General features: G+C 43.7%; 1 protein-coding gene across 2 annotated transcripts in view; it reads left to right on the top strand.

Annotated features, from left to right (window-relative positions):
• Nucleotides 1-18098, top strand: part of MAP7D2 (MAP7 domain containing 2) — a 43739-nt gene extending 25641 nt beyond the window's left edge. For both annotated transcript variants that reach the window (XM_026052320.1, XM_026052312.1), the window contains 12 exons: nt 245-367; nt 1800-1948; nt 3054-3178; nt 8620-8852; nt 9240-9366; nt 10624-10828; nt 10996-11100; nt 12343-12396; nt 12972-13050; nt 13707-13893; nt 15512-15791; nt 16505-18098. In XM_026052320.1, the coding sequence (XP_025908105.1) occupies nt 245-367; nt 1800-1948; nt 3054-3178; nt 8620-8852; nt 9240-9366; nt 10624-10828; nt 10996-11100; nt 12343-12396; nt 12972-13050; nt 13707-13893; nt 15512-15761 (1637 nt within the window). In that variant the 3' untranslated portion in view covers nt 15762-15791; nt 16505-18098. The remainder of the gene's footprint in view (nt 1-244; nt 368-1799; nt 1949-3053; nt 3179-8619; nt 8853-9239; nt 9367-10623; nt 10829-10995; nt 11101-12342; nt 12397-12971; nt 13051-13706; nt 13894-15511; nt 15792-16504) is intronic.
• Nucleotides 18099-26432: the final 8334 nt, after the last annotated feature.

Here is a 26432-nt window from a genome sequence, read left to right as displayed (position 1 = left end):
CACCTTGCTGTGTTTATTGCACAGATTGGAAGATAACTTAGGTGGCTTTAAATGATGGAGAAATCGGAAACCTCTCTTTTTCAGGGGAGAATTAAAAGTATTTTGAAATCCTCTAAATCTCAAACATTTCAAGTTTTTTTTTTTTTCATTTCATTTAATCATTTCATTGTTTTGTTATTTTAAGCATCGTTTTGTGTTTTGTTCTTGCATTTTGAAATTTATTTTATTTGCTCCCATCCTTCAGCTCACCGCATGCATCTTAGTCCAATGGAAAACTTTATTGTTTCTCGACTGCTGACTCCCACACAGTCCTCTTTAGCCAGAAGCAGAAGCACATTAATGCTTTCTGAGCAATACAATAATCCAGGTAAAAATGTGAATTATTCCCTTTGACACCGTTAAGGGTATGTTTTGGGCTGCATTTAAGGAGTTGCTTAAAGAAGCGGAATGTTACGAGCTAAGTGAGAGTTTATGCATTAGTATAAAAACAAACAGAAATTATTAAAGCAACTGCTTTAATGCTTTTCGATAAGGGTGTTTTGAAGTTTGAAAAAATACATAATGTAGTCTTTCTGAATGCATTTTTAGAAGTAACATGAAAAAATAATGGAAAACGGAATATCTTCATTTATTTTAGGATTGTTGTCAAACGGTACTTTGCACATAAGAAAATTCCTAGTTTATTTACTGTTCGGGGAGCGACTATTAACAAGAGTGGCCAAAAACCAGCTCAGGATTAGCTCAGTATAGTCTGCTGCAAATGTTAAGGTGAATTGGCAGGGCGAGCCATAGCTGTTGTCCTCGATCCTGAGGAAATGGGCAGGGGCTCTTTGCCTTTCCGCGCACGCTCCCTGCAAACCCCTGGTCGGCCCTCGGAAGCAGTGGGCGAGCGTCCCAAGGCTGCGGTGAGCTCTGCAGCTCTCCCAGCCCGGCGCTGGGGACACTCTCAGCCAATGGACTAGGTGACCTCTGAGGTCCCTTCCAACCTTAACCATTCCATGTGCTGCTGCCCTTTCCTTCCGTGCAGGGCGAGCGCGGCCTCTCGGCCGCCCGCTGGAACAGCTGGCAAAGGGGCGAGGGACCTACCTCTCTCTATCCAGCAAATGCATCTTCCCCCGGCTCTTCCACATGCTTGGCAGGGTGTACAAACATAATATTGGTTGAGGAGTTTTTCTGTCCTCAGGCAGCGACGTAGTGGGCGCCGCGGCCTTTCAGCCTGTCCGTAGAAGGAGCTTCCTGGGCAGGGAACGGGGCCCTTCCTTTTTATTAAGCTCATAGTCTGCCTCCTGTTTGGGCAAAACGCTCTCTCCTGCGTTTTCTGCAAGCTTGGCAATGAGGGTCCTCAATTTCAGACTCTTCCTCTAAAGCAATCTGCTCTCAGGCAACATATCAAGGCAAGCAGTAGTTGCTGGAAATTTATGATTTTTTTTAATAGCTGAAGTAAAAATGCATTTTTTTTATTTAGCCAGTAAGATTTTAAACATTTTTCTTCATATTCCGGGCACTTTTGCCAAGTTACTGGAAAGTCAGTGAAGGAAAAACGTAGGTTCAGCTAAACTTGGACAGCATGCCAGAAGGCTCCCTGAGCAATTTTAAGGGATTATCCCCACTTTAAAAAAAAAAAAAAAAAAAAAAGGTATGTGTTTTATAATGTACTTTTAAAAAAACACTTTAAAAAACTTTGAAAATAACCTTTGTGATGTTGAACTTTATAACATAGAAGTTTACTGTTTTCTCCTGTCCCTTACTTCTCTGTCTGTGCTCCCTTTTGCTCTTGCTATTGTACTATAACTCTTTAGTATTCCATATCTGTCCTCGTGTAGCACCAGCTAGTCCTCTTAAATCTCCCTACAAGCCTTCCCCCACACGAAGCACCGACAGAAAGAAGGCAACTTCACCCTCCACTTCGGATGCCGTGAAAGGGGCGACGGCGGCGGAAGCTGCTCAGGTGGGTTTGTGCTCGTGTTTCCCTTCTGGGTGAGCTCGTGTGGCTTCTGGTCACTGCCTTCCACTTCACATTCGTAAAACTGAAGTGATACCTCTTTGGTGAGAAGTATCTGTAAAAAAATGAGTCTTGGCTGCTTCCATTGGTGTCATGCTCCTGTTAGCTACTTTTTCGTGTTTTCTTCTTTCTGGGAATCAGTCAACGTTAAGCAGCAGTGTTTGGGATGGGAACACCTTTATTTTCAGGCAACTGACGTTTCTGGGACTGAAATTCATGTTTCTGGACTTGCCCGTGACTTCTGGAAATAGGGGTGACAAATAGGATGACAGTGCTGGGTATGACTGTAAGTTAATCCAGCCCTGTTGGCTAATGAGCAAGCTTTCACACATTCTGGCAAGTTGCCAAGGGTATTAGCCATGCCTCTGATTTATACCAGTTGCTTAACTCTCTCTGTAGGCATTATAGATGCTCTTCACTTAAAATTTGCATTATTGATCTGCTGTAATTTCCAGAAAAGCAAAGTTAAGTCATTCAGCTTGATTGAGTCTACACAACGTAAGGCTTATTTTAGAAGACTTGGGCTAGCCTCATAAAGCCTGTCACGTAGCGACTTGTCTCTTGCCATAGTTCATATATACAGTAGGGGGATTCACGCTGTTAAATGAGGCAGCAGGCCAAAGCTGGGAGCTGAGGGTTTGTACACAGTTTTCCTCTGTGATTTAACAGCATGGTGCATGTGGCAGCATGTTTGCCAGGTGCCTGCGGGTGCCACTGGCCCTGCCGAGGGGGTGTTGCACATAAGGAAGGTCTGGAGGATCTTGAAAATACCACCCCGTGCCCCCAGGGCCTGTGAGGGAGGCAGTGCTCTGCTGGGGGTTACTTATCCACAGCTCCTATGCCATGTCTTGCAAGGCACGATATTTAAAAAAATATATATCTATTTAAAGTAAAAGATCATATACCCTAGTTGTAAGCTGGGGCTGAAGAAGCTTTCATCTTAAATATACATTGTGCAAATCTGCTTACCTGCCCTCTTGCTAAGAAAACTGCCAAGTATATTTGAAGTTTTGCTTCTAAGTGGAAATACAAATATGAACTGATTTTCTAGGCTGAGAAGATAAAGAAAGAGAAAAGACCAAGCACACCTGGTTCATCTGGCATGGGATCTCCTCTAAGAAGGTCTGATTCTCCTGCTGCCCTGTCCAGAAGATCTGCATCACCTGCAACACCTAAGTATGCCTTTATTCTTAGTGATCTAATACATGCAGAGAACTTCTTACCTGTAAGCAGCTATAGATTCCTGAGGATCCTCCTGAGAAGTATTGCCTAAAATCCAAGTAATTTTAGTCCTTCATATACACACACACACACACACACACACACACACAAATAAAGAGATATATGTAAAACAGAGTTAAGAGACACTAGAGGCACTTGTCTCCCTTTTCTTGGTCTTGAAAATTTGCTATGCATTTATTTTTCATTTGGTAACTCTCATTAAGTTTTATCTAAGATTTACCATATTTATTTTAAAAAAATGCTTGCATGCTTTTGTTTTACATGGTTTTGAAGAAGCTCTGCCAAATGCGAAGGAATGCACAAAATCGGAGCATTGAGTAGAAATTTCAGCATGTAAAATACGCATTTCCTTTTGCTGACATGACCAGCTGGGTCCATAAATATACTTACTGTGCCCCATCTAAACCTGCCCTTTTCATCTTTGTTTCCTTGCAGACCTTTGTGTTTTCTTTCCCTCAGACCTGTGGACTGAGAGCCTAGCTAGGCTTAATGGCAACTGAGTTGCTTCTCACACGTGGGGTTTTGGGGGGGATTTTTTTTTTTTTTTTTGGACACTCCAGGTATCTCTGTTTGCCATTCATTAGTATAAAGCAGTTTGCCTCTGGCTGGGTTTGTGCAGGATACTGAGTTTGCCTCAAATGCAGAGGTACGCAGGAATAATCGTGGCTACAGTGGGTGTCCTGCTTTTTTCCCTAAAGCCTTTTCACGAGCCTCGCTCTTACTCATCTCAGAAATGATCTCCATTTCTCTGGAGATCCAAGATATGTAGAAATATAATGTAGGTGTATATATATATATAGATAATAGATGCGTAATACATAGGAAGGATAGGGTAGATAGGAATAAGACAGTGGATAAATGCTATTTTTTTACCTGAACCTGACCATATTTTGAATCAGTCCTACTAACTCCTTTTTGACAAATGTATCCTGCTTGAAACTAGCTAATATTCCTTTTCTGTTTCACCTTTTTGTGTGTAGCCCTTTGGGGAGGATGATTTTTTCGTGAATCTGGTATTAGACCAAATATAGGAACCCCCTGGTGCTGTGTTGCTGGACATTCTTTCTGTTTCAGACCTACACAGTGAAATTGCAATACTTGGTTCATATTTCCATTTTGGGCCACAGATCCTTAAACTAGCAATATGGTATGTATACAGTCATCAGATACCGAGCTGTGTCATTTTGCACATCGTGGAATGCTATGGATTTCTGTAACAGGAAATGTTAATGACGAGTCAGCGAAGGAGCAATTTTTTCCTTTCAATTTTGAATAGACCTTCATGCAGTGGCATTGTAAAATATAAAGAAAAAAGGTTTGAGCTATAAAAATATATATTACAATGTAAGTTGCCAGTGTTCCCAGTTCACAGGGCATCTGTCAGTTCATCCAACCACTATAAAAGATAGACCAAGAATCATAAGCAGTTGCAGAAAGTCTTTGGAGGGAAATGGATTGCTGATGGTGCAGCAGCTCACGGGGGGCAGACAGTCTGTCCTAGAGACACCCTAAGCAAAAATATGGTTTTGAGAAACAATCAGCTGTTCAGTACAGCATGCAGAAGAGCCTGCCCAGGTGTGATTCCTAGAACCAGTATCCATAAAATAAAACAAAAACTGAGGCTTTTTTTTTCCCCAGGAGATAATCGTACAGATTTTGAGAACTATTTTGAGGGGGAAAATGTTTCAATCCCCGTTAAGTAATACAAACTGTTCTGCTTAGAGGAAGAAGTAGAGGCTGTATGGAGGAATTAAGAGGCCTCAAGAGGATCTACTTCTGACCATGGCTAGAAATGTATTGCTGAACATTTAATCTTAACGTGGCCCAATTAGGATACCCTCTGTGACCTTGAGAGCTTCACCAAATAGCATTGAAATAAATCTTTGCTACTGATTCCAGAAGAACAGTTCTGCTTCTGCCCTCTTGAAACTTCCTCTCAGAAATTAAAAAAATAATCCTGCCTGGCATAGTGTATAAAAATACTGACCTCTTCATGCAGTTCCAGTGACAGCTGATGATCCGGCTGGCCCTTGGATTTAATGCTGGGAGTGAGACTTTTGGAGCTCTCTGTCAGGTTGTCTGATCTTTCCTTTTCGTTTAAAATTATCTGTGGAATTTAGGAATATTTCTCAATCCCTCCAGGATGGCCCACTTCAAGGTTTTGAACACGTCTGAAGCAGTACAGCTATCAAATAAAATAGTGATGTTAAATAGAGCTATAGTGAGTTTGTAGTCTTTTAGGAAACGTAAAAGTAGACATCAAATTCTCTTTTCTTTGGCTGGAAAAGATCAAAACTAAGAGTGAAAAAAAAATCCCTTGAGAAAATAGCACAGATAACAGAGCAAAAACGTGAGAGCCCAGAAGTTGTGTTTGATCAGAGCGGGCTCAGAAAGACGGCTTGAGGACAGGAGCCTTCCGTGGGGCTGCAGCAGAGCTTGGGCTGCCAGGAATAACAGGGAGATGGCAGGGAAGGAAACGCAGCAGGTCCAGAGCTGCGGACTTCTTCTTTAAAAGCAGCATCCCGGTGACCTGCCCCGTGCCTGGCTTTGGAAGCTCCCTGTCCTCTGTCTCGCTGCTTGTGTCCAGAATGGGATGTGACCTCCGACTCGGGAGCGCTCCATGGACCTTATTTTTTATGGCTGAAATAAGCTTGGAGTTCTTCTTGTGCTGTTCCCGAGATGTGCTCTGCAGTGTGGGCTACTGCTGGCCCTCTTTAATCAAAAATGAGAGACATTTTAGTGCTTGTGGAAGCCAGGATGAGAACAGCTTCTTACCAGCTGTTGTCCCCATGTCAGCACAGGGTCTTAGGTGAGATAATGGCAGCAGTAAAATTTATTTTGTACCTTTGTTTGGAGGAAGATGCTTCCTGTACATCCATATTCTTCAAAATCAAATGTTCCAGATGAGTTAAATTTCAGGTAACTAACATGCTGCAATTTCTTGGATTTTTGAGAGTCTTTTTCTTAATTCTCCGATATTCATATTATAAGGCAGAGTTTTGTGTTCCAGTTCTTACAAGGATTTCATTACATCCCCTCTGTTTTCTCCAAGGCAAAAATAAAAGACCTTTTGAAGGTACACTCGATGTTAAGCAAATGCATCTGCAAGTGTTTGTACATTTCCCTTAATGATCCCATATTCTGTTTTTCATAATCAAGCTTGTCCCCTGCTGGTAAAAAGTAGCATCATATAAACACTAGGAGGAGTAATGCTTCTTTTCCAATAACATTTTTTTTCAATGTTAAATGTACCAGATGACAATATGTTTAAATAAAAAGTGGAAAGCACTCTTTCCTTAGTACTTTTTACAGGCATCGAATGAGTTATTTGGCATTTTCTGAATAAAGATTCTTGTCACTGATAGCTTTTCTCTCCTTCCCACCGTGCTGGTGTCCTCCTTGCAGTGAGCTGTTTTGCACATCCTTCTCCCTTGTAGTTGCTCGACAACATGTAAAGCCATGCTTGCAAAAAGATCACCAGGTCTGAAAGCTCAAAGCTGTATTATTCAAATAACACATTTAGTGCCAGCTTCTTGCCCAACAGGTAAGTTGTGCAGCCTGTCTGCGCCAATCCTGATGCGGTGCAAGATACGTGTTCTCCTGGCTAGACTCCTTCCTACCAACCTCTTAATTTTAAGTCTGATTGTCAAGTCTTTATGAGAGAACAATTTCTTCTTTACTATTACTAAAAATGACTCAGCCTTAGTTGTGGGACTGTTTTTGTTCCTCCTGTCACAACAAGTTAAATTAACAGCATTAAAAGTTAAATTAAAAGCGCCGCAAGAAGTACACGATGAAGTCAGAAGTGCAAAGCAAAGAGAGCAAGAAGCGACAGCACTGTGAAGAAGTATCTGGTTAACAAGAATATCCTCTGGGCTTTGCAGAAACGTTAAGAAAGGCTCTTTACCCTCTTATTCACATTTTTTTTTTTTTATGAAATACAGTTGGAAATGGCTGTAATGGTAAAGTACCTGTGTGAGCCGTGTATACGAGGCAACCTAAATTTATGAATTGCACTGAGGAGGGAAGACTCATGACTTTTATTGTCTCCTCCATAATATAAGTGCTGAATTGGAGGTAGGAGTTTCTGGCCACAGAGTTAAATTTATACAAAACTTGGTGCTGTAGTCCACAGATCCTCAGCCATTCGTAAATGGTCTCATTTTTCATGTTTATGGTCTGTGAGAAGGGGTACATAGTACAGAAAACATCAGTTGGAGTACATCAAAGTGTATATAGCGTAGATGAAAAAGGGTGATAAGGGATAACACATTTGTATCGTAATTTCATATCTGTAAGCCAGGTTAAAACTGCATGTGTAGTGTTCACATTAGTGTGAAATTATTTTTTCTAATGTGATTCAACATAAATCACTGTTACTTTTAAGATTGTAATCTGTTTTACCTCCGAAATAGTCACATGGTCCTTCTTAATGGTACAAGTACGTAATACCAGTTACTGCTGTTATATAATCAGTAAATAGTGGTTGTATGTAGCTTAATGTCTCCCTGTAATCTGTTCTCTTAGAGTGCCTGTATTTTCACTGAACATCAAGAATCTTTGCCCTTTCTTTAAGAACTGACATCCAGGTTATCACAGAATCTAGAGCACGGGCAAGAGGCAAACAGGCTGTCGCAGCAATGCCACTGCAGGCCACAAGTGCAGGCCTGTAAAAAGCTCCAGGCCTCAGTTTTGAACCTTCAGTCTGTTGTTACAGAATCACAGAATCACAGAATCTTCAAGATTGGAAGGGACCTCTAGAGATCATCTAGTCCAACCTTCCCGCTCAAGCAGGGAAACCTAGAGCATTGTCTTGGTGATGGTTAAAGCACTCAAATAGTGGAGCCGACTGTAGAATGATTTGGTGTCAATTCTGTCTCTTTTTGTGCTGCCCAGCTTACCCTCATGTATAGCAATATTGGCTGCATTTTTAGAAAAACAGAAGCTATTGGAAAAAAGACCGTGTTTGAGAAGTACCCTGATGAAAGCATCTACGCTACAACTCATCCGAACTGTTCCAGAGAGAAAACAATCATAGCTTTGCATTAAATGTTGAGATGAGCTGCTGAACACAATGCTGTTGACCAAATTATTAATGAAATGGCAGTCGGTAGTTAGTGATTTCATATCATTTTCCTGCAACTCAGCCAATAGTTTTGATCTTCTACATCTGACTTATCTGTAGTCATTGGCACTTGCTTGCTAATTTCCTGCATTTCAGGTTCTGATTGTTTTGCCTCCAGGGTATTTTCTATGCACCATTGTGCAAAACTACTGATATTCCTGTGTAACCAGAGACAGCAAGACAAATCGGGTATGTGAAGATGGAACTTCATTCCCAGTTGCATAATGGCCCCTTTTGTTTTCCTCATCAGGACAGCTGCAAAGACTTATCCCCAGTCTCCTAAAAACGCCAAACAATACCCGGCTTCACCTGTGAAGCATCGTGCCGCTTCTCATCTCAGCCAGGAGACTCCTAAGAAGAAAGCGGACAAGGAGAAGGAGAACGCCGGCCACCCGAGATCCCCGGGAGCGCGCGCCGAGGAGCCAGGGCAGGCAGCTGCTGAGAAGCACCCGCCTGCGGCAGGGAAGCCTGAAAGCACCGAAGGTGGGTTTGTTGCCAGAGCTCACTGCAAGGTTCTGGGGGCCCAGCACACCTTTACAGCGTGAGGTTCTCTTCTTTCATGAAGCTACTCGGTGATGGGGTTATAGGGACCTGTGAAGGTCCCTACCCGAACCAGTGATTGTGTAATTCTCACAAGGTAGCTCCTATTTGGCTAATATTTGTTGCTAATGGGAATGAGAACATGTTGAAATTCAAGGATACTCTTCCGTATCCAGTGTTCTACTTGCTGAAAGTGCTGATGCATGCTTTGGGAACGCAAGGATGGCTTAATGGTGTGAACCGGGCCCATTTCAGCTGCTGTCCTAGTGCAGAAGTGCTGGGCACACTCTCATTTTTCTGCCTAAATTTCCAGCCTTGCTGTCTTTCCAGGGAAGCTCACAGCAGGAACAACCGATGCAGAAGAAGCTTCAAAGATTCTAGCTGAGAAAAGACGACAGGCACGCCTGCAAAAAGAGCAGGAAGAAAGGGAGAGGCAAGAAAGGGAAGAGCGGGAAAGGTATCTCTGTTAATGTGTGATAATTCTTACCTAATAATCATGTCTCTCTACTTGTACTGTGGGCTATACTGACCTTGCACTGTCCTTGTCCCCGAAATGTTGCTGCAGTAGCTTGTGCCACAGAAAATGGTAGAAACCATGTTGTTTCACAAGACAGCTACTGTCATCCTAAAAAAGATGAAGTCTTTATTTCTTTGAGTTTTGATCCCTTATTCATTAGTATCTTTTGCAGTCTTTGTCTAGTACTGCTACAGACTAGAAATTTAGGAAGCTGGAGGACAAAACTGTTCATTCAGTACTTCCAGTGTGTGCACACTGCAGTCTGCAGGTTATTTTCAAATACTTGTGGTAGTTCTAACCAAGCTAGTCCATGTGGAAGGAGCCATTTTTTCAGTCACAATGTATGTTTTAGACTGCAGGACATCTTGCAACAACATAGTCTGAGATTAATGTCCTTGACCAACACTGTCGTGGGCACTTGAGGGCATTAACAGTGTGGGCCAAGTGAAGTTTGCTGTGTCTAACCATGAACCGTGGCTTTCTCCTGTCAATGAACTTTTGGGTTGTTCTCAGTCTCGGATTCTGATTGTGAGTGACAGCAAATTCCACCTTCCTGCAAGTCCCTAATATTAAATCACTAAATCTGCCTGTTTACATTCAGCTCTGTTGCTGTCATGTTGTTACTGAAAATGTGGTTCAAAGAATCACCAGCTTCTGGCAGTTGGGCCCAATGGGAATATTTACTGAATTCCCAATATGCAAAGAGAAGGAATGATGAGTAGCCAAAGCAGCTCTTGAACAGGCTGGCCAGTGACCAACATAGATTTAAGAAACTTCGTAGCTGCTTGTTCAGCCTCTTTTGTCTTCAGCTGAAATGAAGGAAGGAAGTATTTACTTGCTATAACACTGGGGTTGAAATGGTGCACAAGAGGGACGTTTTGAATTTTGAACCTTACAGAACATTATTTTTCTTTTCTATCTGAAATCAGAACTAGTGTGTTTTTTCTTTCTTTAACCATGCTGTTTTTAAAGGGAAATATAATTTCTGTGAGATGGCTTTGAAAGAAAAGTAAGATTGGAAGTTTAATAGCCATCTGAATTTTGAATCTGTGCCCAGCCTCTTAGCCGTATCTCTACATCTCCACAGAAGCATGTACTGATGCTTGTATTGGTTGATGCTGATTGCATACCAGGCATATGACAGGATTCACACTAGACAAAGTGAAATATTTTTAAAATACTGGAATATTTGTGCAGGCTTGAAAGAGAAGAGCAGAAGAGAAAGGCAGAAGAAGAAAGACTTCGCCTGGAGGCAGAAGCTCGTAAGAAAGAGGAGGAAAAAAAGCGCGAAGAAGAAGCAGCTAGAAAAAAGGCAGAAGAGGAAGCCAGGAGGAGAGCCGAGGAGGAGCAAATGCTAAAGGAAAAGCAAGAAAGAGAGCTCCAAGCCAAACTTGAGAAACAGGTATCATCTCAATTGCATATATAAAACTTCTTGTATTTTAGAAGATGGCTATTGCCAACAGCAACATGGATATGTCCATATATATGTGGAAGTGTAAGATAGTGTAGTATTTGATAATCTGCCTGAAATAAGTAATGGAGCTATCATATTTTGCATATTTTGATTAGAAGGAAGAAGCAGAAATGAAAGCCCGTGAGGCAGCTGAACAGCTTCGTCTTGAAAGGGAACAAATCATGCAGCAAATTGAGCAAGAAAGACTGGAGCGAAAGAAGGTAGAGGCTTGTTTCTCATTTAAGATAATTATTTCATTTCTTGTTTAAATGCACAAACTCAGAGGTTTATGAGGTTTATTAGATTCTACTAATAATAATCTGAGCACGATTACAGATGGCTGTTTTTGCCTCATGCAGTGTATGCTATTTGCAAGTTAGGGGAACATCAAAATCTGTCACGAGGTTGAGTTACGAAGGCAAATGGTTTTCCACTAGGAATTAGAGAGGCACCGAATTAGCCTCTCCCCACAAAATTAAATGCCTGAGACAAATAAGGAAGGACGTGCTGGGGCAAGTGGTGGTCAGTGCCCAGCCTGGGACACCACAGTCTATTGAGGAATGAGCAACTTTGTCAGCTCATTCAGCCTACCCAAACCTTCCCCACAAAATCTGCATGCTTTTAATTGCAAAGGTCAATGCCATTAAAAAACAGGTTTCCTCCCTCCTCCTCTTTGGATATATATATTATGCAGTGGCAGCAGGACTGTCTGGTGACCACTGTGACTGTTTCTGCACGAGGTTACAGCCAGAGCTGCTGCATTTGGCTTTAAATACAGCTCTGTGGCAGCAAAGAGGGGACAGCTGCAGAGCTGTACAGCACAGAACCTCTGTCTGGTTGTAAAGAGTCTTTTTTCCACACATGATATTCCAGGGTGTCATTTTTAATTGTTTGCCACTGTGCTGGATGTGTGTTACTGTTGCAGATTAGAATATCAAACCAAAATGACTTTAAATCTGACCATTTCCTTGCATTCTGGTGCAAAGAGATGAGATTTTTGATGGGCAAAGAGTTAGAAAGTGATTTTTGGAGTAACATCTGGCACATTTCCATCAGAAATAACTTAAAATACTTCATTCTACTCCTGCATTCTAGAAAGCCTAACTGTTTAAAAAAGCAAGCATTTAAAAATAGTTGGAAAAGCAACTAGGTGGAAATGATAGCTGCTGTTGACAAAATAAGTATCTTGTTTTGGAGCAGAGCTTGTGACTACAAACACCCGGTACTAAAATGGTTTTCTCTAAATGGTGTCTAATGAGAAAGTCATGTTTTGCGAGACTTGATGCATAAAAGCCAACTCTCATCTGTTTTTTAATCTTTTGTTTTCTGTATTCTCTTATTTATGTTCCCTTTTTCAGGAGAGGCAGGGCTGAAGTCATAGTAGAGAAACATGTTTCTGTATTAGTCTCTTGAGTTAAGCATGTCACCTGCTTTCTAATGCTCTAATTTATTTTCATTTCTAGAGAATAGATGAAATAATGAAGAGAACAAGGAGGAGTGAAACACCAGAAATAAAGGTATGAAACAGTGTGTTTTTTGTTTTGTTTTATTGCTTATCACCCATTTGTGAAAATTGAGCATAGTTCCATGTTAGCAGGTGTGGTTAGGAACGCTGTATCCCCAAATCCTAGATGCATTTGAGAGCTAAGAGTGACTGTGCCTGTGTCCCAGACACTGTTTTGTGCCTAGCGAGGGGGGAGAGCCCACCCCTTGGTGGTGGCCCCTCTTGGTGGAGCGGCTGGTGTCGCGGTTCTGCTCCAGCGTGGTGTCTCCCAGCGTGACCTGGCTGCTCAGCTCCTTTTGCTAAGCCTGCCAGGAACGTGGGAGTGAGGACTAGGACAGCTTAGTTTTCACTTCTATTCTATGTTTTCTACTAAGGAAGCTGACTCTTTAGTTACTTTAGTAAGCTCTCTGACATTTCAGGTTGTTTGTTTTTAGAATTTTTTAATTCTATACTTACCAAAAAAATCTATGCTCTATTGCTGTTGGACCACCTGCTTACTATGGGCACTCTGCCAAGCTCTGAATCCAGTCACTTCCATGAAGGTTGCAGTCCTTCTTCTCATACAGTTGTTCTGTTACTTAATTACAGAAGGAAGAGCCGAAACTGGAGATACCATCAACTCTGAACGTGGAAAAGCAGCCGAAAGCCCTTGTTTTCAACCAGCCAGGTAAATGTTGCCATGTTCTTCTGACTTGCTTTCACAGTTAGTTCTTTTAAAAGATGTGAGAGACCTCAGATAGAGCGCTGCCTTACCACAAGTCCTTAGCTTTCCTCTCCAGAAGAAACGACCACACTTGCGTAAATGGGTTGAATATTAGAAAGGAAGGGCTCACCTCTTGTTTAGCCACTTAAGTGGAAGAAAGTCTCTCCCCCAGAGAGCCTCTGAGGTAGCACCTATGTAAACAAGAAGCTCCAAGCTGCAGGTTGATTCAGTTTCCATGTTCTCGTTATAGTTTTGTAGGTTAAAAAAAAATGTATGCAAACAAGTTGGCGAGGGATTATATTACTTTAAATTTCTTGCATTTGATATTACTTGATGAAAGTAGTATATATACTTTAAAACTTACCAAAAAAAGTAACTGTGAGATTTATCTATATTGCATTTTCTCCGTTCTCTTTTGGCTTCTTTAAATTTAGAAAAATGTATCACAAAGAGCAATTTTATAGCGGAAAGGAGGATTTACAATACAGTACAATGAATCACAGATGAAATTGGCTCCTGCTATACTCCTCCTTTCTACTCCATCTATAACTTAAAAGCTTTTTTTAAATATGTATATCATTTAAACACAGATATTGCTACTGTCATGTTTTCTCTTTCAGAGATCAATGGACTGGCAACCTGTCTGAAAAACCAAAGCCCAGAAAGTGCTGCCCCTGTGATGCCTTCCCAGGCTGTAGTTGCTAACGGACTGAAGCCGGCCTCGGCACTTATTCAGCTGGAGGCTGTGGATGGGAAAGCCAACAGCACGGAAGATTCAGCAGATGAGGTTCAGTCTATGGATGTGAGGTACAGGCCACATGCACTAGCAGAAATTGTGGAATTCACGTTAGCCACATCTGAAGTTTTGCATTTTACCTGTCAATCCGCACTCCTCTTCCTCTCACTAATCCGGAACGTGTCAGGGTGGTGCCTGCTCCCTGGTCACTCGCGTCTGTAGAGGTGCAAGGTGTTAGTTTCAGATTAAAGTCACCAGCCTCTTCTCACACACACTGAAAAAAGTACTGAAAACACTCCATGCTTCTTGCTACTGTTTCATACAGATTTGCCCAAACCTTTCAGATTGTCCTGAGAATCAGGATTACTGTGGATGTAACTGCTGTAGATGATGTCCAGGTGCCACCAGTTTTTTATTCCTATCAAAATTGCATGAGCTCCCTATAAACAGAATAAAATAGGAAATTCATCATTTTCTTGATATTATTTAACCTGAACAAATATATGGAAATGAATAAATGACTTCCTGTTTGTGGATACTGTTGGATTTTAGTGGGAAGATTTACGTGAAGGAAGGCGGTTGATAAGGTTGCTATGGGAAAGCTAGCTCTGAATTTTAAACATGGAATTCTGATACCGTAGTTCCCTAATCAGCAAGCCAAATTAACCCCTTATCCTGTTTCAGCACTTCCAGTAAACCTGCATAAGAGTGTAAGAAATGGGGTGCTGGGTGAGACCAGAGGTCCATCCACATTATTCTCCACTCTGCAAATTCCAATGAGAAGAAAAATAGGGAGAGCACTTGAGCCCAGCCGCCCTCTGCAATCCAGACCATGGGGACGTTTTGTTTAAGGGGTAGCGCAGGGCACGTCCCTCCCTTCCTGGTGTCCACTGACAGGCCTTCTTGAAGGCCTTCTTGAACTTGCTGAGGCTCTTTGCATGCAGAGCAAGACTTGATCCTTTGCACCAAGGAGCAAGTCCCACAGCTCCACGAGGAAATGTTCTTGGATCCGTGTTAAACCCCATCTCCTACTTGGCACCCCCTAGTTTTTGTGGAGCAGGATGTGACATGCAGGAGTTCTGCTCACAGCCCATCCTCCACCTTCCCAGGTTTAAGAATCCTAAGGAGACCCCCTCGTCTGCCCTCTGCTCCCCACGCTGAAGTGTGTCCCGGCCTTTTGCTCTCAGCAAGGGCTCAGCTGCCCACAACACTCGTTAGGTGAAATTCTCTGTGACTTCTATGTCTGAACTATATCACAAACTATTAAGAAAGATATTTTTATTTAGACTGTGAAACAAGAGTGTATGTAAACTCTTTATGTAAAGGCTGAAGGATCAGGACTATAATTTGCAAGATGCAATGAAAGTAGTTATTCAAGTAATGAAATGTGCAGGTCCTGAGATAATGTCTGTTCAGAAGCTGTTCAGTAAACCATCAGATATTAACTTCCTGAGATGTATTCCTAAGAGATAAATGTTCACATCACGCAGCCACCATAGCCAAACATTAATTTTTAAGGAATAATCTCTTTCTGTTTGGCATGGGATAAATTTTAGGTAAAGTCTTACTGCAGCCAGCCTTAAGATCAATAGTATGTTTTTTTTCTGTCAGACGATGAATTTGATTTCTGCTCAATGAAAAGTCACACGCCTTTATTTCTGCATCTTCTTGCCTTTATCCTTTGTGTAGCCCTGTTTCAAAAGAAGAGCTCATCTCTATCCCTGAATATTCACCCATGAACGAACTCATGCCCAGTGTTTCCTTGGACCAAAATGGGACGAGTAATTCCAAGGCTCTAGAAGATCTCCTGGATTTTACAGGCCAAGCGACCTACTCCAAAATCTCCAGTGAAACCATTAGCCTAGATGACTGCAACAAAAACTTGATTGAGGGATTTAACAGTCCAGGACAGGAAAATACACTTAATTCTATCTGTTGACAAGCTTGCTTTTCTGCAAACCAGATAAAGGTACAGTATTGTGATAAACACCCTTAAATAGGATAACCTGCTGCGATTATTGATGCGCCTTCTAGAAGAACGTGTCAATGGTAAACAGCCTATGTGTTAGATATGCTAGGTGATAGGCATATGATAGAAGAAGAGCTGGTCTCCAGGATGTTTAAAGTGAGCATAATCTTCCATATTCACAGCTCTTACTCAGTTGGTATCATATGTGAACTGAGCGCATCGTAGCAACCAGGAGTACCTGCTAAATGGAAACACTTCATTTATTTATTCAGAGTGCAGCAAGAAGAGAGTTGCGCTTTCGCTTTATTAATTACATACCTTTTTTACCTGTTTTTGGAGCCTGTTAGCCTGAAAAAAACAGCTAAAAGTAGAGCCAACCTAGGAAATGGTAACTGTGCCCCGTGCTCTGGGTGTGCCTGCTGGAGCAGGGGGTTGGACTGGATGGTCTCTAGAGGCCCCTTCCAACCTCAACCGTTCTGTGATGCTGTGGGTTCCTGTGTCTGCTTCCCCTTTTTCACTGCTATAATACCTGCACGTGGGGTAGAATATTTTATCCTGGAATGCCAGCAAATTAGGTGAGAAAAAAAAAATGTAATGACAGTTAAGAAATACAGCACTACAGGTAATTTTAAGAAAAGAGAGCATTCTGAATTACAGAACTGAAGTCATCCAACTTGCATACCTGACTTAGTTTTCTTTTGTTTAATTGACAGTGGTAGCAGTTTCTGGAGGATGTCTATCCCTGTGATGCTACTGGCAGTGAAATATGAGCTTGTCCCTTGAAAAAGCTTCTGCAGTCCTTGAACACTGGATTTCAAATAATCAGAGCCGAATATAACCGTCTTCCCAAGGGATACGTCGAATAACTGGCTGCTTTTGGTAGAAATCGGTGATCTAGAGCCTTGGTAGTTTCAGGGAAGACTAAGTATGCATTAGAATTTGAGCTTTAGCTGCTAATAAAGCACTTGTTTCTTCTTTTAATTTAAAATTCATCTGAACACTTCACTGTGATTTTTGGTTTTATTTTAAATGTGCATTTTATTTTAAAATCATTCTGTCTTAAGTTTTCCCATTCCGAATCTGTTTAGATATCTTTTTTCTTGTAAATAATGATGACGTTTGCCCACAGTGCATTGAAATGGAATATATTGTACTTTAGCTTTGTGCCTTTTTTTTTGGGGGGGGCCATCAATAAGGAATCCTGGCAACTTGTATGCAAGTGTGTAATTCAGAGCTGTAGCTGAAGAGGCATGAAAAGAAAACAACTCCTGGCATCAGAAGGATTCTCCTTGTTGACTGTGGAGTGTAGTGGAGTTACCCTTTAAGGTAATTTTTATGGCATTTTTAGTCACTAGTGGCAGTTACTGGTTAACGCTAATAGTCCTGGAGCGACTCTCACTTCTGTGTTACAGTCATCCGTGGTGTTACACCTGTAAGAAACGTAGGCCGGACGCCTCGTGTAATCCCTTACTTCCCATGTGCTGTGTAGCTGTAGTGGATCCCAATGCGTGTGTCGGGGGTGGTCAGGTAACGTGCGAGTCCTGGGAGATGCAGGCACGTGGTGAACACCAGCAGCCTCTCAGTCAGCAGGAGAAGGGGGTCTGTCTTCCTGTAGGCTCAGCAACAACACATACAGTCAGCAGCAAAACAAGGTACAACTGTTGCCGCCAAAACATGAAAGCCCACAGAGACACAGAGAACTCTGCTTAGCCCCCTTAATATTCCTTAGGCATCTGTATGGAAAACTTCACATCAGGAATGTGTAACGTGTAGACATTATGTGCCATACGATGTTGATTTGATTTCTGTTGGTGAACTATGGTAGCTTTTCTGCTAGATCATGTGCTGCTTTGAGGACTTGTTTGTCCAGTTCCTTGTCGAAAAGAAAAAAGTAGTAAATACAGATCTTTTTGGAAGCGAATACAAAAAAAAAAAAAAAAAGTGAAAACTTTGTTAATTATTATTTAAGAGAGTTCACAGCAGTATAGCCTGAACTCACTTGTAGCCCTGTTCTTGTGCTTTTTAAAGCCAGCAGCAGGAAAGTAACCAATGAAATAGCGCGTGATAAAGAAAATATACGTACAGCAATGCAGCTCTATTTATGTTAGTGTACTTCAGGGAAAAAAAAAACACAACAAAAACAAACAAAAACCCCTTTCTTTTGACTGTGCAGTAAGCTGTAGCATGAAACTGTGTCTTCCAAATTAGTCACACATTTATTTCCTAAATAAAAAAAAAAATCAGAAACAAGATGTTTTGCTGTAATACATTGTGTTTGACAAATGTCACGTTATATTTTATCATGGTGCCATTGTATAACCTGTAGATTTCTTCATCTGCATGACATGTATAGCATGTATAAAGGTAAAATACATTTTCATTTATGAATCTAACTTGCTTCGTAGCTTTTTTTTTCATAACAAAATTATGACAAACTTGGGACACACTCTGGTTTATCGCGGGCGTCCCACCACGCAAAGCTGCAGCGCTAGTTCCTAGAGTCCCAAAGCACCTGCCATTGTATCCTTGGCATTAAGCCCCTCTGCTTCCTGAAGCCCGCCAGTATGTAGGAGAAGGGGAGACTGGGGGCAGAAGGTGCTTCAAGTGAGGCCTCCAGATGAGGGCATCCAAAATGCTGGTGGCACACTGCACAGGGTAGTACATAACCCATTCTTCTGCTCTCCGGGATACTGCTTGGCAAGTGAAAGGAGGAGAAGAAAATTTGGGAGCCGTGGCCCCACTGGGCCTGGTGCTGCCCAGCCTCTTAGCTGGGTGTCACCTATTACATGAGAGCCTTTACCTACAAGCAACACATCATGCTGTTTGGAAAGAGATCCGCTTGGAGTTACTGCTGGTATCCTAGTGAAAAGGTAGAGAAAAGGATCAACAGCGTGTTTTCTATAAAAGCACAACTTCAATGAAAATTCAGAATGAGAAAATCTTCATATATATATATTTATTTATATACATGTACCTGTGTGTATGTGTGTCTGTATATACATATATAAAAATAAGTATATTAGTACTTTCCATGGTGACACTTCATCTCACTCATTCTGTTTTGGATCATTCATGTGATTTGTTCACTCAGTTATTTACTAAGATTAAAGGAGGGAAGACAAGTGAGTATTCATAAAACAGAAAATACGTGCGAACTTTTTATTTGATTTCAAACATAATCTGTACAACTTGGCTGACTGTCTGGAGCAGGCACCATTATTTGATGGGTTAAATTGGCTTCCTTTTTGCTTTTGGTGATCTAACTTATTTGTACCATTATCCGTGTTTGCTGCTATGATTGAGGTCTGCACAACAAACCTACTTTGGCAGTGGTCCCGAACCTGTGATGAGGGACCCCTAGTGATTCACATGAGTTTTTTGCAGACCTTTTATGATATAAAGGATTAGAGGATCAAGAAGCAAGAGAAAGGAGAATAAATAAATGATTCTTGTGCTGATGTCTTTATAAAGAAATTGGTAAAATGGGAGTGTCAGGAAACTGCTGAAGCAGAGCCCTGCTGAACTAATTAAACCACAAGAGCTGCATTACTAAAGCAAAATAAAAAGCTTACAGAGTTAGACCTGCATAGAATATATAGCAATGTACTATGTGTAGTGCTAACGCAGAGCAGTGCAATAATGTGAATGTCGCTGTTTCCTAATGCGGTGAGAGCCGAGAAGAATCCGGTGCTGTTACGATCTTTTCCCGGGTTTGTTTTCCTACCTGGTGTGACCAGCAGCAAGCTTTTGAAGTGCTAAATGCTGCGCACCCCTCGGGGGTGTCACAGGAACAACGCTGCGCCCGAGGCAGCCCGGGCCTGCCATGGCCGGCGCAGCGGGCACGCGCTCGGGAGGGCAGCGCTGGCACTGCAACCAGCGCGGCGTCACGGTTGGCAGCGACCTCAGAGATCACCGCGTCCGACCCGAACCGTCACCACCCTGTCCCTAGGGGCGCCGGCTGCCCGGCGAGGCCTGGAGGCCCTCGCGGGCGGCCGCCTGCCCCGGGGCCTCCAGCCACGGTGCTGCTCCGTGCCGTGGCCCTGCCCTGCTGTCCCCGGCCCCCGCGACCCCGCGCGGCTGCCGAGGCCCCGAGCAGCCTGATCCAGGCTCTGAAAGGCCGGCTGGAGGCCGGCCAAAACGCGCCATGCCCCCAGTGGAGGCACCGCGGCCGCCCCGTGCTCTGCGTGTCCCTGCTGGAGCAGGGGGTTGCACTAGGTGATCTCCATGGGTCCCTTCCAGGCTCAGCCCTTCCGTGGTTCTGTGGTTCATCACAGGAGCTGGCGTTCAGCCTGCTCTGCCCTCCGGGGACAGCGACCGCGGCGCAGCCGCCTCCGCGGGCGCAGGGAGGCCGAGCGCTCGCGCGGCCTCCGCTGAGGGGTCTCAGCCAAGGGCCCCTGGAGCTGCGTGCCCACCAGCAACCGGCTTCCCTTCCTGACCTACGGGAAGGGTCCCAGCGCGGAAGGAGCTCCATGCTGCAGGGCCAAAGGCTGTTTGCGCCCTGAGGTGCCTTTCTCGTTTTCTGTCATCCCGCTGCGCTGCAGGAATCGCAGCAAATGTCCCTCTGGCAGCTGCGGGCAAGCAGGTGAGCCCCGGCGGGATGCGCCTGCCCTCCGTCCTGCCTTAGCGGTGTGCGGATCTTCCTCCTGGCGTCCAGCCCTTCCCTCCCTCCCTCCCTCCCGTGCAAGAATGGGGTGGACTGGGAAAAAACGTCTCCCTTTCCTCCAAGGTTAATGTTGCTCAAGCCGTCGGCCGCCTCCGAAAGCCGCGAGGGAGGGTGAGCGGCCAGGGCTGCCTCCGCGTCGCGGACCAAGGCTGCAAGCGCGGATGGTGCCTCGTGCTTCCGGAATGCTGTTTTCCAGCTTTGATGTTAAATTATGGAAAAAATTGTTAGTGCTGGGCCTGGAAAATATGGTGATTGATCTTATGATTAATCGCAATCTCATCTCAATTTCCCTTTTTTTTGTTGTTGATTTTTAAGATTTAGAAAAACAGTTTAAGTATAGTCAATCTCTTAGGACTACATATGCTTCAAAATTATAGAAATCTTAAGATATTTGAATGCATTTTTGTTGCTGCTATTCATTACAGTAATCCTGCTCCAGGATACTGCAGCTCACGATGCTCTTGTCTCCCACACTTTTTTAACACCTTGTGTATCTTATCCTTAGAATCTTACACCTGAAAACTAGGCAGTACTGTTCATGCTGCTGGCCCATTTAACTTGTCTATCAAAGAAAATATATATATATCTTAAGCAAGAAAGCTCCGAAACTGCAAGCAGAAATACTGAGCAAAAGAATGCTTAAGCTTTTAAAATAATTGCCTAAAATGGACAGAGGTTTTCTTAACCATCAGAATAATTTTTAACACTTGTTTTCTTCTTCTTCTTTGCCTTTTCTTTCGTTCCCCATTTCATTGTGCAGAAATACTATGATACATTCTGCATCATTTCCAAAGACTGAAAACTGAAATAGTCATGTTTTCAAACTGGTAGGTCAGACGATTACCTGAAGCCTGCAATTTGCAGGATCAAAATAAATTCCCTGGGAACTACTGTTTGTTTGAGGGATTCACAAAAACAGACCTGCTTCTCCTCTGAAATGGAGACTTAATGGTACTTGGAGTGAAAAAAAAGCCACTTTGATTCAGGAGAGACTCAGGGAATGGAAGGAAATGGTAAGAAATGTGCTGAACTCCTTACATGAAGAATGAGTGTGTAAAAGAATGACAGAAATAAATCCAGCCGCGCGCTGTGCACTGTCCCTCACCTCTCCTTGCTGTGTCTGAAAGGAATAACCTGGAGTCAGAGGCAACTGTGAGTGACTGGCACTGTACAGGCATGGGCCCAAGAACAATAATCTTTGGGGATGTAAAATAATCTCACAATCAGGGAAGTTATGGTGGTGCTTTTCTTTTTCCTGTAAATCCCAGTCACTCACTAAATTCAGTACCTGAGCAGCACTTAGCAATCCCACTGAAAGACTGTGGGAAACCAGTAAGAAGTATCAGGGCAGTGTCTCTAATACTGTATTAAAATTATGTTCATATATCCTTGTTTTCTTTTTTTAAATACAGAGAGCAACATCATCCAAAATATCGTTATTATCACCTTACGTATGCAGAGTTATGGGGGTTTATGCCAATGATATCTATGGAGCTACTCTTAATTATCCTGATGTGAGTTCTCAACTGAGAAGAGCTTTCACTCTTTTATTTTAACCTCTTTTATCAGTTCAAATACAATAAATGTGAGATAATATACATTCTTTTGGAATGTGGAGCTTCTAGAGAGGGTCCAGCGGAGGGCAACCAAGATGATTAAGGGACTGGAACACGAGGAGAGACTGAGTGAACTGGGCCTGGTTAGCCTGGAGAAGAGAAGGCTGAGAGGGGATCTGATCAACATGTACAAACTACCTAAGGGGTGAATGCAGGGAGGAAGGGGCCAAGCTCTTCTCAGTGGTGGCCAGTGACAGGACAAGTGGCAATGGGTACAAACTGCAACACGGGCAGTTCCAGCTCCATGTGAGGAGGAACTTCCTTCCTGTGAGGGTGCCAGAGCCCTGGCACAGGCTGCCCAGGGAGGCTGTGGAGTCTCCTTCTCTGGAGCTCTTCCAAACCCGCCTGGATGCCGCCCTGTGCCCCGTGCTCTGCGTGTCCCTGCTGGAGCAGGGGGTTGGACTGATGGTCTCTATTGCCCATATCGTACCAGGCTGACACGGGCCCCTCTCCTCAGGGCTGTGGCTTAGTTTCCACTTGTTGTTGCAGGAAAGTTAGGATAACCTCATAAAAAAAACATAGCGGCTTCGTTACGTCATGAGATGCCAGCCTGGCTGAGGGCTCTCTTTAAAGAGTAATTGGGTGATCCTATCGGAGGCAAGCCATGCAGCCAGTCAGCCTCTCACGTTCCTTCAGGTTTTAATTAAATGGTTATTTTACAGCTCCTCGTAAACTTCAAAGCCAAATGATGTGGGACTTATCTCCTCAATAAAGGAGGGAATCCTTATCTGTTGCTTTGAGCTTGGATTAAAAAAAAAAAGTCACGGGTCTGCAGGAAGCTGTTGAAACAAGCTGTGGTGACTGGTGCTTGTTTGTTTTCCATTTTATTTTGGACTATCCTCTTTCCTCGTCTGGGTGGGATGCAAGAGACTGGAAGTCAAAATTATTTTCCCAAGTGACTTTGGATGTTGATTTAAGCATCATTATCTCAGTTTCTGTAAAGCGGGAGCAGGAGCTGGCGCTCCCTCACAGGGCGGTCAGGGCCTTAGCTAATCTTGTTCCACTGAATGACGGCATTTTGTTTTTGGGAGAGGAAGCAAACCCGTTGTGTGCCCGCAAAGGAGCCGGCACACTCCTTCCATCAGGCATATGTGTTGGTTTGGCTAAAATATTTTGATATAAATAAAATTAAAAAAAAAAAAAAAGGTTGGTTGGTAGGAACATGATTTCCCTTTGATAGTGGGTGTCCTCATGGAGAGTCTTCTCCTTGCAGATCCCCACTCCACCAGCTCCCCTGCAGCCGCCCTCAGTACTACAGTGAGGAGAGTTGCTTATGCTAAAGCTATATTTGCTTTTTTCCTTAATAACGGGCCTTTTATTTCTGTTTTAGTTGGCTGAGTAAGAACATGATAGCTATACAGCACTTTTCCTTCAGTCTTTCATGAACAAAATTCTTCAGCTTTCAGCAACATGCAAGTAAAAATTCATGTTTTATTGAATTTATACTTAAATATATATGTGTGTGTATATATACACATACATACAAATAAATATACACACGCACATACATATGTATCCTTGAAATAGCAGGTTTTTATCTTTTATTGTCCTAGTGACCTTAGAATCACTAACATCACATCAAGATGTAATCCTGATGTGAGACTGAGCAAAGCTTTGTTTCCCCTATATTCTTTCTTTTTTTTCCTTTTTTTTTTTTTTTAATTAACATGCTACTGTTCAGCAAAGTTCAGCTCCAGTTGTAACCTTTCATGCAGGGAAAGGAAGCCCTACCTGGGAGACCAAATACATCAGACCTGTCTACTGTCTAATACGAATTTCTGTCTTTGAATTCTAGGTTACTTCCATTCCTAATTTCCAGATGTTTAGCATGCATACCACAGCCACATGGTTTCCAAAGGGAATGTTTATTAAATTAAACATTAAAGGAATATGAAAGCTATTCTCTAGTCTAATGATGTTTAATTAGAAAAACATGGAAAGAGCTTAAAATAATTAATCTTAATAAGCAGTAATTGTCAAGTCTTGTGCAATAGTCGCCTTTACAATTTACAGAAGGAGAACAATGATGTCGTGGAACTGCTAATAGACACTGGTTTAAAAATTAATTTAATTTATAAAGTGTGTTTCATTCCTTGTTTTCATAGACTACATGGTCTCAACTGTGGAGATCCTTGTCTCTGTGGTCAATGATGTCCATCAAGCTGTGCGTGTATCGGATCGAGGAGAGCTGAGGAGAATGCAAGCAAAGAGCTTAATAATGAAGTATAGTTTAGTATATGATGTAGATGTTTGTAGATGTGGATGTAGGTGTGGATATAAATGTGGATGTAGATGTAGATGCAGATGCAGATGCAGATGTAGATATAGAGAAGGCTGAGGGGGAATCTGATCAGTGTGTATAAATACTTCAGGGAAGGGAGTGAGGAGAATGGGGCTGGTCTCTTTTCAGTGGTGGACGACGACAGGTCTAGAGGAAATGGCCACAAACTGAAGCACCAAAAGTTCCCAAGAACTTAAGGAAAAATGTCTTAACAGTGAGGGTGCCAGAGCCCTGGCACAGGCTGCCCAGAGAGGTTGTGGAGTCTCCTTCTCTGGAGGTCTTCAAACCCGCCTGGATGCCGCCCTGTGCCATGTCTAGGTGACCCTCCGTGTGCAGGGGGATGGACTGGATGATCTCTCGAGGTCCCTTCCAGCCTTAGGGATTCTGTGATTCAATGATTGGTTTGCTATATGCAAATAGAGCATTTGCATACAACTGCAAATCCGGCAGATCTGATCCTGCACTCCTGATAACAAAGCCAGAAGGGAGGTGAAGAGGGAGCAAGCGGTGGCCAGTGCGCCTTGCAACTGTATTTTGGTATCAGGTAGTTCAATGGATTTTTAATTTTATTTAGGAAGACATGACAGTAAAGTTAATAGTAACCTTACATTTCCCTGTGCTTTTCATATGAGAAGCCTGCAGCGTGCTGATGAATACCCGGTAAGTGACTCTGCATGACCACAGCACGTGGTTCTCGCATGTGGGTTGTGCCAGAAGGGACCAGAGGGCCGTGCAGAGCCCTGCAAACGCCCAAGCTCAACAACCAAACTGCAGCCGTGAAGGGGGATCCCAACCACGGCCACGCTGACAGGGTAACAAAGACTGAGACACGACGACTACACCAGGCTAAAAGACCAGCCCTGTGAAAGGAGGGCAGAAAGATGATGGCTGCTAAAAGCCCCAAGGATATCCCAGGTTGGCAGTCCGGGCTGGAACATAAGGAGCTGAGACCACGAGCCTGCAGTCCATCTAACTACGGGGCAAAGGAGGATGGCAGCAACCATCCTCCCCTTCCTCTCCCTTCCTTACCCAGGGAATACAAATACCCACCTCCACCCCGAAGCAGCCCTGCTTGGTAATGCAGGAAACGCAGCCCTATGGCTTCGACATGGAGAGAAAATGTCAGGACCGTGCAGGGCTGAGCGCTGACTCAACAGCAATTACTGCTTCTGACTCACATCCATTAAAGAAACCGCTGTGGGGCTGACTTGGCACCGCGGGGCCTCGCACCACAGCAGGCAGCGCCCACCGGCACTGCCGGAGCGCCCGGCGCTGGATCCGGCCAGCGTCCCGCCGCGCTCCGAGTGCCTGCGCCCGCCCCGAGCCCGCGCACCGGGCACCGCTCCGGCGCCGCCATCCACAGAATCACGGAATGGCTGAGGTTGGAAGGGACCTCTAGAGGTCATCTAGTCCAACCCCCTGCTCCAACAGGGACACCCAGAGCACGGGGCACAGGGCGGCATCCAGGCGAGTTGGCAAGAGCTCCGGAGAAGGAGACTCCACAGCCTCCCTGGGCATCCTTGACCCCAGTGCCCAAATACAGTGCTGCCTCCTTCTTCCATGAGGGACTTGGCACCATTTGAAATCCACTCTGGTGATTTCCCTTTCCTTTTTAAACCGCAGGGAGACCCTTGGTTCCGAGGGGGCTTCCTTACAGGTGCCGGTGGGCCGAGGCCCAGGGAAGAGCTGCCTCCCAGGGCAAACCCGCTGGCTCTGGCACTGGGATCAAGAGTTCGCGCTGTGGGCACCCATCCTGTCTCTGAGGAGCAGCAGGGACCTGCAGTACCTATGTATGTAGATATATATATATATAAAAAATATAAAAATATATATTTAAAAATAAATAAATAAATAATGTGTATATATATTTGTACACACACACAGAGTTCGGGAAGGCGCGCCGGGAAGGATCCCGGCAGGAAGGTGCCGCTCTGCGCGATGCCCCCGCGCCGGCACCACCGGGCCGGCTGCGAGCGGCTCCGGCCGGGCCGCCCTGCTTCGAGCCGGGGCCCGCGCGCGTTTCGTGCGCGCGTGGCCGCCACGGCCGCCTCCCCCGGGGCCGGGGCCGGGGCTGGGGCCGG

Source organism: Nothoprocta perdicaria, unplaced genomic scaffold (genome assembly GCF_003342845.1).
Source record: "Nothoprocta perdicaria isolate Ctin4 unplaced genomic scaffold, notPer1 scaffold_112, whole genome shotgun sequence".
In the NCBI taxonomy this organism is placed as follows: Eukaryota; Metazoa; Chordata; class Aves; order Tinamiformes; family Tinamidae; genus Nothoprocta; species Nothoprocta perdicaria.
The sequence above is the reverse complement of the archived record's forward strand: the minus strand, read 5'-3'. Positions and strand labels throughout refer to the sequence as shown.